Genomic DNA, 13,361 nt, shown 5'->3' with positions numbered 1-13,361 from the left:
CTAGTATAGTCAAATTTTATACTTGCCAAAATAACCTACAATACAGTATGTTCTCCTCAACTTCAAAACTTCCACAATTCTGTATGTACAATGCATCACTTTTTTTTTATTAAAAGCATTCTTAACCAGTAGTTAGAACTTAGAAATCTTTGGCTTAAATTTCATGTGTTCACATTTTTTTTAAACAGAAAGCGAACAAATAATTCAACATACCCTTGATGGTACCAGTGCCATTGTGGGTTCTTTACTTCCCACTGAAAAAAAGAGGAAACATCAATGCAGTAGATTTTGACTGGTTAAAGAGCATTATGAACAAGAGGAAATCCAAAAAATCTTCTTTTTTAATTTCATTTTCATTTGCAACTAATGATTCGCATACCAAATTTACAGTGAGTTTTATAGTTATTTTCATGAAATACAGTTAGTCTTCCCTTGATTGAATGACCCTATTACCTAATGAAATGCCTTTGGCAGTGAACTGGACAAATGACAAGGAGATAAATAGTATTCTATCATTCCATAGGTGTTTAAATATAAGTTTGATAGAAATGTCAATTGTCTAGATTACTATCCCAGGAAGTTAATCAGGCAGTTATCATTTAATCAAGGGAAGACAAAATCTATTCTCTGAAGGTAACTACAGAGCTCGCTGTAAAAAACATAACCTTACTTTAATTCTAAATTAATGAAAAAAGGTAACAAAGATATTATCTGACAATGGAATATATCAAAGTAACAAAGTATACTGTAAGGTATGAAAGTTAAAAGGAGAATACAGTAAAAAGTATAGAATTATTATGAAAGAAGAAGGATTCATAAAAAAGTATTGATATGCTGTCAAATGAAAGAATCGAACAATTGAGTAAAAAAGACACAGAAAATCAAAAAGATATTTATGGCCATTTTCACTACTCTATGTCACTGAAATTAAATCATTTCATATTCAGTGACATATAATTTCTGACAAATATTTTGATGATATTTTTAAACAACTTTCACTTACTGTCCACATTCTGCAATATAGAAGACTGAGTTTTACTGCGATCAATATCAGGTTGTGTTGGACGGACAGACAACATGGTTGCATTATAAACCTTGTCATACATTCTGTAAACTTTCCTGGCAAGCTTGTCTAAATCACTTTTCTGAAATATCATTCAATTATATGTTAAATTTTATAACAAATTACAGCAACAATATAAATGTACATGTTGGAGACAGACATTTGTAAGTTATTTATCTATACTCAGTAAAACCTGTCTGAATTGAACCTCTTTAAATCTGAATGTTTTGTCCAGTTTAGGCAGGTGTTCAGTTTTAGGCAGGTATTCAGTTTAGGCAGTTGTTCACTTTAGGCAGGTGTTCAGTTTACAAAGGTTAAAGTGTATTGAAATTGATTAAAAGGGACTTCATATGATTAAGAAATAAATCACGGAAACTCAATTTTATCATTGTTTTACCACGGGCTGACCCTTATGTCGCATTATTTTACCATAAGCGATGGTAAGTTTCTGTGATTTATTTCAATTCTAAAAGGAAAATTATAGTAATTTTTTACATATTCGTGACCTATTACGGCAATCTTAGACCCTTAATATTTGTCTGTACACTTTACGCTATGTTAGATTGCTTTGTATTTTTTATAATGAAGGAAAGGGTGAATTAAGTAGAACGATGTTAGATGTGGTAACAGTTGTTTGCATTATAAGGTCACAGTGTTCACACATGGACAGGTACAATATTTCATTCATTGACGATTGTAATCGTTTGTTTTCATATGATGATGCATGTGGCGCATGCTACTGCATACATGTGTAAGTGATTTTTACTGAATATAATATAACCTTTCTAAAACATAATGTTTAATGTTTTTATTAATTATGAATTTGATGTTCATTCACACTACTGAAAAGAATAAAAACAGCTGATACAAATCCGAATGTTATGTGTCTTTGTTTGCATGATTACAGTGGGCAGTAATTTACACACACACAAGCCATGCCCAATAAGTGGCATGCTGCTCATATAGCAATCAAAAATCAACCACAGTTGTGGTCTCAAAGCCTTTTAAGAACGTCATCTTAGAATTTCTGATTTAAACAGGTTTCTGGTAAATGTATGTTTTTCAAAGGCAGATACACCATAATAAAAAAAAGGTCTTCTAATGAGACATTAAATGATACCATTAAATAATGCCATGTTGCAAAAAAATTTGGGGGGGGGGGAAACAACTTAAAATGGCCATGGCTTTTATGTAAATAACCTAATCACACTCAAATTCAAATTAGATCTGTATTTTATGATACTCAATAACTAAACAAAGATCCTTCAACAACTTCTACAATAAAAATCTGAAAACTGTCATGGGACAGATAGGCATGTAACTTTTTGGAGGGTATCACATAATACCATATCAATTGAAGATGGGAAATATAAATGATTCAAAACATCTGTAATGCTACCAATAAACATGTAACATACAATTTATTACAATTTGAAAATTATAAAAAAAAGTTTCTAAAATCTCTCAATAAATTTCTAAATAAAAAATCCTAAGATTTCATAAAATTTCATTGGACAGACAATGCCCTTATATTTATATTAACGCCAATAATTTAAATTCATATTAGAAAAATAATTACTTACATAAACATTAGAAACATCAATTTCATTCTTATCCAGTTTTCTCCATGGCAATCCTTTAAAGTCCTCTTCATCTGTAAACATAAAATAAGGCAATTATAACATCAGCTACTAGACTTTTAAAAACAATTTATCAAGAACAATTATCATTAAGTAATTTCCAAGTCAGTACAGCAAAAACTTTCCATTATATAAATAATTATTTAGCAAGTAAATCAATACTGAAATGCCATTCAGTGAAATTACTGTATATCGTTTGATGAATATTAAGGTGAGACAAAGAAACACATTTCCTTGAAATACTTTACGATACTTTTTTATGCTATTTTTATATGATGACATTTTAAAATATTTTTTTCAAAGAAAAATTCTTAAAGCCTGCTACCATTTTTTACATAATCAAGAAGTTCTATAGATTTCATCTCTCAAAGCTTGTTATAATTATAAAGGAATAATAAATCTTTGAAATAATCAGACGAAATTCATTAAAACCGAAAGCAATCACGCTTACAGTTTGTTTTCTTACACTTGTCCCCTGTACTTAAATTGACTGCCATGTTGACTTTTACTTATCTTAAGTAGTATTTCAATAGAATGTTAGAAATTTTAGTTTTTGAAAGAGTTATTTGCCCTGATCTGTTCACTTGTAAAAAATAAAAGAAAAATGTAGTCTCTTTACCTTGTTTTCTGGTGGTTTATATGGTTAAATAACACTATCAAAGTGGTGTTATTTTTTTATCATATTCACCCATTGCCAGACTCTTACAGAGACTTGCATTTGAAAACAAAATGAACTATTCCATTATCATAAAGTATTTTATATCAAAGCTAAATGCATTCAACTGGATCATAATAAAAAATAAACCCAACAATTTGTAAATCGATCTAACTTCCATGTAATTCTAGTCTGGTTCTATAAAGATAATTAAAATGCTTAGGAAAATAGGAACAACAGACATATAGACAATATTCTTACATTTCTGTAGGAAGCTTCCAGGTACTGCTAATGGCATCTGGTGGTAGGACAGAGGATCTAACTGCATCATGATGTCATAATGTTCTCCATACTCAAATCTGTGATGTTCTGACTGCCAATACTCTAATACAACATCTCTTTCCTCTTCCTCTACCTCTCTCAGGAAAGCTGAGTATAAATCAGTTTTGATTAAGCATAATTTTTCATTACAAAAAATAAAAAAGGTTCTTGTCCGTTGTATTTAAAATACTACCATTAAATTTAAGGTCATTTTAAGGTCAAAGAGAGGGACTAAAAGTTGTTACACTTTCACAAAAATTAAATTCTTAAGATATCTGAAACTTTGAATCTTGATATACAAAATTATTATATAATGATTATTGTTTGGGAAATATTTTATCTCAAAGTACACAAATTTCACTCCCAAGCTCATGCAATATTTAGTACTATTTGGGTCAATATTTTTGCTACAACATTATATCATAGAAGTCAATTAAAAAAAAATAATGTTCAATGCAAAAACCAAAATGCTTATTTAAAAGACAAAACCATGGGCAACAGTCTATAGTTAAATTACCCAATATATTATAGCATTATTTCATTTCAAAACCATGTTAACCATGTACACACTTTTAAGCCAAATAACAGTTCAGACATGCAATAATAATACATGTATTTTTTTAACATGCAACATTTCTTTTGATTATCATTACACTCTAATTAAGATTAATTAGAATAATTTTAAAATGGACAACTTCATCAATAACCTGTTTTTTCATTGAAGTCCTAAAAACTCAATATTCATGCACTTGTATGTTATTGTAGTTTGACAAGGACCATGTACAAGGTTGTGATCATTGTTACTGCTAATTCATGTTGACATGTAGTCAAGGAACTGACTTTCCTTGGTTTTGATGAATTTCCCATGTAGGAAAACCCATACAGACAGTTTCACATAACCTTGTCTTACATGGCAAATCAGTCAATTGAGTATTGCCAAATGGTATGGTAATGTCAATGTTTACAAAGACATTTGTGATGTCACAGGTGATTTGGGATTTTTCAGTGTAATGACACTATGTATATTATTGAATACATGACATATTTTCTTCACTATAGGTAAATTGGCTATAAAATCGAAGCATTTTTCAGAAGAAACCGGCAATTTCACTCAGCCCACACACTCAGAAATTTCTTTCACTCAGGAGAGAAATTCATCCTCTTTTCACTCATTCAGCTGTTAAGAGTAAAAGAGGGAATCTCTCAACATTCATCTAAGAAATCCTAATGCTTCAAAATGAACTTACATAAAAAGCTATTAATCTTGACATTTAGACCACTCATTCATAAACTTATTTAGAAAAAAAAAACAAGAATGGTATCTTAAAGAATAAATTTAAATTCATGAAACAGAGCATCTCATTCTGAGAGTAACATACAATAAACCAATCTAATATGGATATATAGTGTCGTTATCTAGGACGTCAATCCAATTCTGCAGCTACTAAATTTCACGACCAACACTTTCTCTAAGATGTTTTCTATTATACAGCTCTATTATGTATTGTATTATAAACAGACTTTATTCGCAGTAGTTTATCTCCAAGCATTTTTTGTTGCAGTATCTTTTAATACATGTACTACTTTGTCATTAAGAAAATCTCATAGATCATTTACAAAGATTTTTTCATTAAGTAAATACATGTATTAAAATTTGATATTATAAGTAACATGCAATCATCATAAAATACAAGTCAAACACAACATGCAAACTGAATACATGCATGCTGGTTTATATACCACTGGAAGATCTCTCATTGACAGTGACATTAACAAAGCTAGGGACATCTGCAATGTATCAAAATTCAACATTTTCTAATCATAATGAAACTGTATGAAATAAAACAAGTGTAATTCCAGTACTGTGAGTTTCCTCACTGAGAGTTTCTGTCTTCATTTGAGACACCTAAAACTCTGAAGTTTAGTTATATCCATTTAAGCATCTTGCATCCATTAATAATTTTCTGGTTTCATGTAACATCACGCTCAACCTTCATATAAAGTTTCATTAAATTTTGTAGTTGTGCTTACAAAGTAGTGTACACGGATAGACAGACAGACAGACTGACAGACAGAGGGCAAGATAGTCAAACAAGAGATTTTTATATATTCCAAAAATCTTTGTTTACAGATCAAATGATACTCCAGCAGTGCTAGGGGATGTCTGGCAAGCTATTTTCTGACTTGGTTGGGGTATGTAGCAACGGAATTCTAACTGTTTACATTGTAGGGATAGTGGAATGACAAATACAACCAAAATATCTTTGGTCTCACTAACCACTTCCGTGTCAAATGGCCACCCCACTATGTAGTACCAAAAACACACTGAACCTAGACATATGCATTGTAAGTGCATTATTTGTGTGTATTATGATTAAAAGTAGTCAAAATAAAGCTAAGAATGTGTACTTTAAAATCATATATGTAATTAATTACAAAAGTGTATGAATATTGTTTACATGCGTGAGTAATTTGCGTCCATGCTGTCAGTTAGCAGAACAGGTAAAAATGTGGATTTTCAGTATTATTTATTCAAGTAAATTTTGTGAAGAATTTCTACTATCATCGTACCATTAGCATAATGATTTTGGAAGCCTTACTTTCCAAGCTTCGCAACGGTATGCAACTTTAAGATGTCATTTGTCCTGGGAATTCACAGTGAGACTTTGAAAATTACTTTTTTAACATGTAAAGTAATGGAAACGTTAGAAGTGGTTAGTGAGACCTTTTACAATATTTAAGTAGCAATCTTAGTAAGAATTATGCACATTCTGTAATATGTGATACACCCCAAAAAAGGCTCACATTTTTATTTTCGTTATTAGGTCTATATAATGAAATGTATAATTATTTATTCCAATCTGTCTGCTCTCAGGAGATAATCCACATTGAAAATCCAATAGTTTCTATTGTATTTTATTGTCATTTACAGAGTTATCTCCCTTAATTTTGAATTCTATAGTGCAGTGTTAATTTCTGTTTTAAACAAAATATAAAAAATAAAAATACGTAGGCTTTCCAACCATGTATCACATTTTGCATGGTTCTTAGCTGGAGTGCTACTAAATGTGCATGTGTCTCCTAAGTGAAACATAAACCTTTTATGTACTTTTATAATATCTACATCACGTTTGTGCTCAGAAGCGCATAAGGGAAGCAGTACCGGTAATTACTCATATGTAGTGTGAAACAATGTGAATTCTGTAATTTGATATTTACGACTATTTAAGCAGTGAAAGTGAATACTTCAAAATGATGAAATTGAATTGATAATCCTACAATTAAATATCAGTTATTATTAATTACTGTGATATGATCAGCCCTCAAGTAATTCTCAAAATTTATATCTTCAGACACAAACATATTGTTCTGTTTTAATAGATCATACATGTACCCCATAATGTCATGAAATTCTTAAGTTAATAAATGTATCAAGCTAATAATTTTTGATGCTACTCTAAGATGTACATCTCATCTAGTATAGACACATTAAATGCTCAAATTGAAACAGTAAAAATCAAAGAATAGGTCCCATTCCTATAGTGACACAACAGCTAATTGGCTCATGAGTATAAAACCATGACCTATATTTATTATTATAAAACCCTGTAACCTAGTTGTTAACAGAAATCCTGTCAAATTATATTAAAACACTAAAACTACATGTATTTGGTTCACATTGTCTATAAATGATCATAATATAATTATCTTGACTAATACACATACCTCCTAAAAACTGTGTTAAGCCCAAACTAACGAAATTGAATCTTTAATATCACATCCATTTAATATCTGTTTGTAGAAGATTTATCATTGTTCCATTAGACGTCATATTAAGTGTCAGAAAACTACTTTAAAACATTATTTTTTGTGGGGTACCAATTTTCAAGATTTTTTAAATGGCAAAGCAAACTTCGAGGTTTCGTTCCAAACAAAAAGGACAATTTACATTACATTGTATGATGGGACTGTCAAATACACAAATTCAATAATCTATGAGCTGTCTTTCTCTAGAACTCAAAAATTGGTAGCACTGAATAAATGCACTTTCAGAGCTAGTGTACATTAATACCGGTAGATGTTTTTTTTTCATAATGTCGAACTCAACTGATATTACTGGTATGCTGACCTACAATAGAACCACTAATGGGATGTCAATTATAGATCTCCTACAAGTTAACATTTAAATGGAGCAATTATCAAAGATTTAATTTTAATTAGAATGGTACAAAGCCATAATTTTAGATAATAAAGCTTTCCACACACACTAACTATACCTGGTTTGTATTTTTTGTGCTTGTATATTTTTACTGATTTTGAAACTGCAATTTATACAACAACTACATTTTTAACCCTATCACTACAAGTTATAAAAAGTCATAAAACTTCAAACAACAAATTCTTTCGATATGAAATAATGTAAGATATTCAGTGATTTCTCATATATGTACAATATATTCTCAAATCAATTTTTCTCAATTTTTTATTACACATTGTTTACAATTTACTTGCGGAGAATTTATTGTGACAGTCATTTCAAACCTATTCAGTGCATTAAAAAATATCTCAGTTAATCAGTTGCATCCCAAAATGTAATAATAAAAAGATATTTGCAAACATATTTTAAAGCTAGTCCATTACATGAAAGGGGGTGATTATGAAGACACCATCCAAAAACCCAACTTCTGACAATATTTTTATTTAACTTCAAATAAAATTTTGATAGCTTTCCTGCATTTTAAAACTGACCAAAGATCCATCATATACAAAACATATATCTTGTCTAACTTCTTTCATTTAATTAAATGAAGTACCCTAAATTTAAAAAAAATATATTATATATTACATACCTTGTCTGGTGTCTTCTCTGGTTGGAGTTACTATGGTAACACGACTTTTATTTGTGACAGTAGTCACCTCTGTAAGAAATGTCTTCTCCTGTCCTTGTGTTGTCTGTTTTTGTTTTTCATCAACTTTTGTAGCCTCTTCTGACTGACCTTTGACTTCTTCTACAATTTCGTCCTCTTGATCTTGCCCTTCCTCTGTGACCTTTTCTTCACCTTGCTCTTCCTTCTCCTCTTCTTCTTCCTCATCTTCATCCTCCTCCTAAAGCAGAAAACTGCCTCTTCAGTTAAGTTACAACTATACGAATATCAGATTATTTTTTTATTTTGAGGCAAAAATACATGACAAATTTTGAGGATTGTAATTTTTAGGGCAAGCTAAGTGCTTAAGTTCACAGTAAATATTTCATGGAATTCATTTTGGTGTATTCAGACAGATGGCTAAAATACCCCAAAATTAGCACCCTGCAAAAAAAAATACTGCTATAAGGTATTACAAGCTTACATGAACACACCTCAGTCTCTTAAAAATTATTGTACATGTAAAAGGTATTTACTAAAAAAATGATAAATCAGAATATTGTCAATGTTTACTTTGGTCATGAGATATGACATATCACAATATTAAAAAATAACTTTGCCAATGCACATGATATACCTTTTCCCCCTTTTTCTAATTTTAAGTTTCATACTATGCAGCAAAAAAAAATTGCATTAATGGAACATTAAGTGATAACCTGCCACATAATGGTGAAAAAAAAGGAGGCTGTCACAATGTTCAAAATGACAAAAACTTAAAAACTAAATTTTGAATTTTGCTGAAAATTGAATTTATCTCGTATTTTATGGTACTTATCAACAAAGGAAATGACTCCAATGCAAGTTGCATGATATAGTTTTTAAAGTAATTATAGAATAGATTTTCAGTAATATGAGCAAAGTTAATAATAAAATTTGAGATACTGGGAGACATGTTTTAGAAAAAGAACCGTTGCTATTGTTTGTACCTGAATCCCAGAAGATATGATTATCGGTTGTGGTGAGCTAGTTTGTGGGTATTCTTTCTTTTGGAACATAGATGGTAACTCCCCTAACTGATCCCCTGCTTCAGATTGTCCTGAACTGGTATCCTTCCTCTCAGATGAGCTAGCACTGGTAGACTTTTGTGGACTGGGCTCAATGTCAGATTCTTCTGATTCCTCTTGAACCTGTTTGTAACCAGTAGTAGTTGGAAGCTCAGATGAGGCTTCAGACAGGGGTGTGTCCATCATTCCTCTTTGTCCTCTCTAAGATGAAATCATATATCATACAGTCTTCAGTTGTATAAATCATTAATATAGTTTCCATAACTGATACCCTATACCAGTCGAATTATTGCCATAAGTTGCTATTCTATAGATGAATCCTCTCGTATATAATAATATTCACATTCTTACTCTTGTGTTGTTTTAAGAGGGTTTAAGAGGAATCCATGCAAAAATCAGTGGGTGGCACATGGCATATTGGTTTTCAAAATATTTTCACTCTTTTCATACCACTAATGCATCCTTTCTCAGAGCTGAATGTTGGTTACAAAGAAAGCATTAAAATTCATTGAAAAAAGGGAAATAACTCTTTAATTTTAACCAAATTTGGTTGCTTTGTAAGGGAACTTTAAAATCATTTTATGGGCCATCCATTATCAATTCAAATCTTATATTATTGGACACACATATGATGTATACATTACATTGAAACAAAAAATTCAGTGGGATAAAATTTACCCTGTGACATCCATATCATAAGATCTGCCTGATTTTTACATGGACAGTCTCTTATGAAAAAATCAGTGATGTCTTCTCTTCCAGCGAGAAACTCAATGACATTCAACTAATTTCACTTTACTCCAAATTTGAAAGAATTGTTTAACCTCTTCCAAACATAACTGATAACAAAATTCAACACTTGAAAGAACATTTTTTTTTAAATTTCATGATCTCTAAAGTTGAGTTTGAATTTTTCTCAACACTTACTTAAATAATAAATCTAACACCTTCCTATCAATAAGAATATAACTTTATGATAAGTAGTCTCTTTCCTTATATTAATGATGTAAATTAGAGAAACAAATTGTGACATCTTTACACATGAATATTTATCCAATAATCCACTTGTAGCAATACAAAAATCTACATAACGTAAACAAGTAGTCAGCAGTTGTTTCTAAGAAGTAAAAATATTTTTTGTCAAATTAAAAAAGGATGAGAATAATTTCTGATCTTCTTGCCCTCTTACCCACCAAAATAAACAATAATAAAAAGTCAGGATATTTTCAACAGCTTGCAACACCAAAAAACAACAATAAGGAACTATGTTTGTATTTATACCTGCAGTTCTTGTAAATCTTCCGATTCACTGATGGATGGAGTATATAATGAATCATCATCAAAAAAATCTGACTTCTGCCTTATAGGAGGTAAAGCCCTCTGTTCACTGAAATCTTCACTGTCTGATCGGAAAGTAACAGCTGTTGTGTATGTCTTATGTGATTGTCTTGGTCCTGCATGTCCCTAAAAAAATAAATAAGATAAATTGAGTCATAAGGAGCATATTTTTTTTTAATATCAGTCCTTAAGTACTTACTCCTTCTAATTTTGCTATGTACCTAGAAAAAATCAAAATTGATGATAATAAATTAGCTGACAAATTATTTTACTATTTTTGTGTAATAACAAACTGGTTTATATTTTTGTACAAATTAATCTCTATAATAAAGATCACATCAAACATGTATACACTCATACAGAAATATTCTTTTCAGCAAGGTAATTTTATAGTTATACCAAGCAATCTTTGCAAGCAAATAAGCACATTTCAGAGTTCCACCTAGACCAATATAGTGTGGTGTTCCGCACATAGCTACATGTATATATCTTAAATACCATACATTTGGAAATTATTGTGTGCAATAGTTAATGTAATTTTGTCATTTTTTTAACAAAATGTTACTCTAATGTTTGTGATATTGAGAAAAGTCCAAGTTCAAGTATGTGTCAATGATGCATCAGTGTGATCTCTCATCAGGTAAAAACAATATTGGTGCCATTAAACAACTTCAAAATTTTTATCATAGAGCTTACAATACACATTGCATATAAATGAATAACATGAAGCTACAGGCATTGTCATGCTAGGTATACCATAACTCATATGACAACACAACAAAACAGTAAGTTACTATCAAATCGCAAAACAATGGCTTACAATATATGAACCATCTATATAAAAATACATAACAAGTTTGAAATAAGTATATCCATTAGGAGTTGATATAGTTATGACAAAATTTGGAGTGACAGACCAGGTGATTCGAATATACCAACCATTTGTAGAGTGCTGGTATAATATATACATATATCAATCGTTTCCCACAAAAATAAAGTGATGATATGTTAAAATTTGCCAATTGGTTCGTTCAAAACTAAATATTTTCCACTCCTTATTCATAATACTTACCTTTATGCCTTTTATACGTAAAATGCTTATAGATTTTAATGAACGTTTCTTCAAAAGCACGGGTACCTAGTTTGACAGAATTACCAAAGAATGAATGGTCATTTGAAGAGAAAATTACATTAAAAACTTAGTCAAAGCATTATTCCATACCATGGATAAAAGATACAAGTAAGAATTAGAATTGTTCATAATAATATAATAACTCAAATTTTCAATGGTTTTGAATTTAACTCCAGGGACATAGTGATATATTTTGGTTTTCTTTTAGTTAAACAAATTAATCAGAATCGTGGTAGTGGTTGTTTTCTAATTCTGCACTTTTTCCTAGAAAAATTATTTCATGCAAGGGAGTTTATTTGAACTATTTAGCAAAAATATATGATGTAACCAAGGACAAGATGAATGAAACCCCAAAGTATAATTTTGTCTTCTCTGCAGCTAATTCAATTCATTTACAGCTTCTTTTTTTTATAATCTAATCTTTCTTATATTCAAACAGCAGTTCATTTGACTTCTTAGAAATGTTTAAATATATATAAAACTCTGAAGATGATTTGAATGGTATGCAAAAGTTCAAATAATCATCTAAAGCTAATTTTTTTTTCAAAATCATTTCAAGCTAATTACTTTTTTCAAAATCATCTTAAGTTCATTTTTTTAATCATCTAAAGCTTTCTTCACAAATATTTGCAACATTTTCTTTTGTTAAAGCTGACATTTTTTTCCTTTTTAAGTTAAAAAGTAAATATGACTTCTATGAAAAAATTACTATCATTGAGGTTTTTTTTATATATTTTGTAGAACAAAACAATATCATCATCATCTATTCTTACCAGTCTCCTATTCTTTCCACAAAGCATAGCCATTCTATCCTCTAGCCATTTTACTCTCTTTCTGGCAATAGTTATCTGTTCTCCTTCACCCATCTTAACGTCAGCCCTTGCATACTGTAATTCTGCATTTATTTTGTACAGCAACTTAAGAACTACAAGGGCTTTGTCGACTTTTTCCTTGATCCTAAGGCATTCATCCCTGAGGCTATCAACCTCATCGTCTGATTTTACTACCTCAAGGGCAGTAAGAATAGTATGTAGCTCAGTCTGTGCATTTTTGACAATGTCTTTCTGTTAATATTAAATTAATATCCTTATGAGGATATGAAAAAAACCATAAAAAAACATCTTACCACATAGGGGGATATAATTAGATAATTAATGATCACTATACAACATTATTAAATATTGGTCTACTGTCTGTCATAAAGATATAATTTGTGGGCTTATGTTCCCTGCATTGCTTTTGAAAAGGGCATGGAACACTAGGTAATAAAGAACACTCTAAAA

At 30.2% G+C, this 13,361-nt stretch overlaps 1 protein-coding gene across 9 annotated transcripts in view; it reads right to left on the bottom strand.

Annotated features, from left to right (window-relative positions):
* The window catches only part of LOC148619813 (uncharacterized), a 30,859-nt gene that overhangs the window by 14,915 nt on the left and 2,583 nt on the right, over nt 1-13,361 (bottom strand). For 3 of the 9 annotated variants that reach the window (XM_088580109.1, XM_088580111.1, XM_088580110.1), the window contains exons 3-13: nt 12,852-13,142; nt 12,019-12,084; nt 10,890-11,072; nt 9,531-9,809; nt 8,530-8,785; nt 7,957-8,001; nt 5,420-5,467; nt 3,620-3,787; nt 2,647-2,717; nt 1,004-1,145; nt 214-254 (exon numbers count right to left, since the gene is read on the bottom strand). In XM_088580109.1, the coding sequence (XP_088436235.1) occupies nt 214-254; nt 1,004-1,145; nt 2,647-2,717; nt 3,620-3,787; nt 5,420-5,467; nt 7,957-8,001; nt 8,530-8,785; nt 9,531-9,809; nt 10,890-11,072; nt 12,019-12,084; nt 12,852-13,142 (1,590 nt within the window). The remainder of the gene's footprint in view (nt 1-213; nt 255-1,003; nt 1,146-2,646; nt 2,718-3,619; nt 3,788-5,419; nt 5,468-7,956; nt 8,002-8,529; nt 8,786-9,530; nt 9,810-10,889; nt 11,073-12,018; nt 12,085-12,851; nt 13,143-13,361) is intronic. The other 6 variants (XM_088580113.1, XM_088580112.1, XM_088580114.1 and 3 more) reach the window with 6 other exon arrangements.

This window comes from Perna viridis, chromosome 4 (assembly GCF_037379345.1).
Source record: "Perna viridis isolate PV_CMFRI_1.1 ecotype Kerala chromosome 4, ASM3737934v1, whole genome shotgun sequence".
Classification (NCBI taxonomy): domain Eukaryota; kingdom Metazoa; phylum Mollusca; class Bivalvia; order Mytilida; family Mytilidae; genus Perna; species Perna viridis.
The sequence above is the reverse complement of the archived record's forward strand: the minus strand, read 5'-3'. Positions and strand labels throughout refer to the sequence as shown.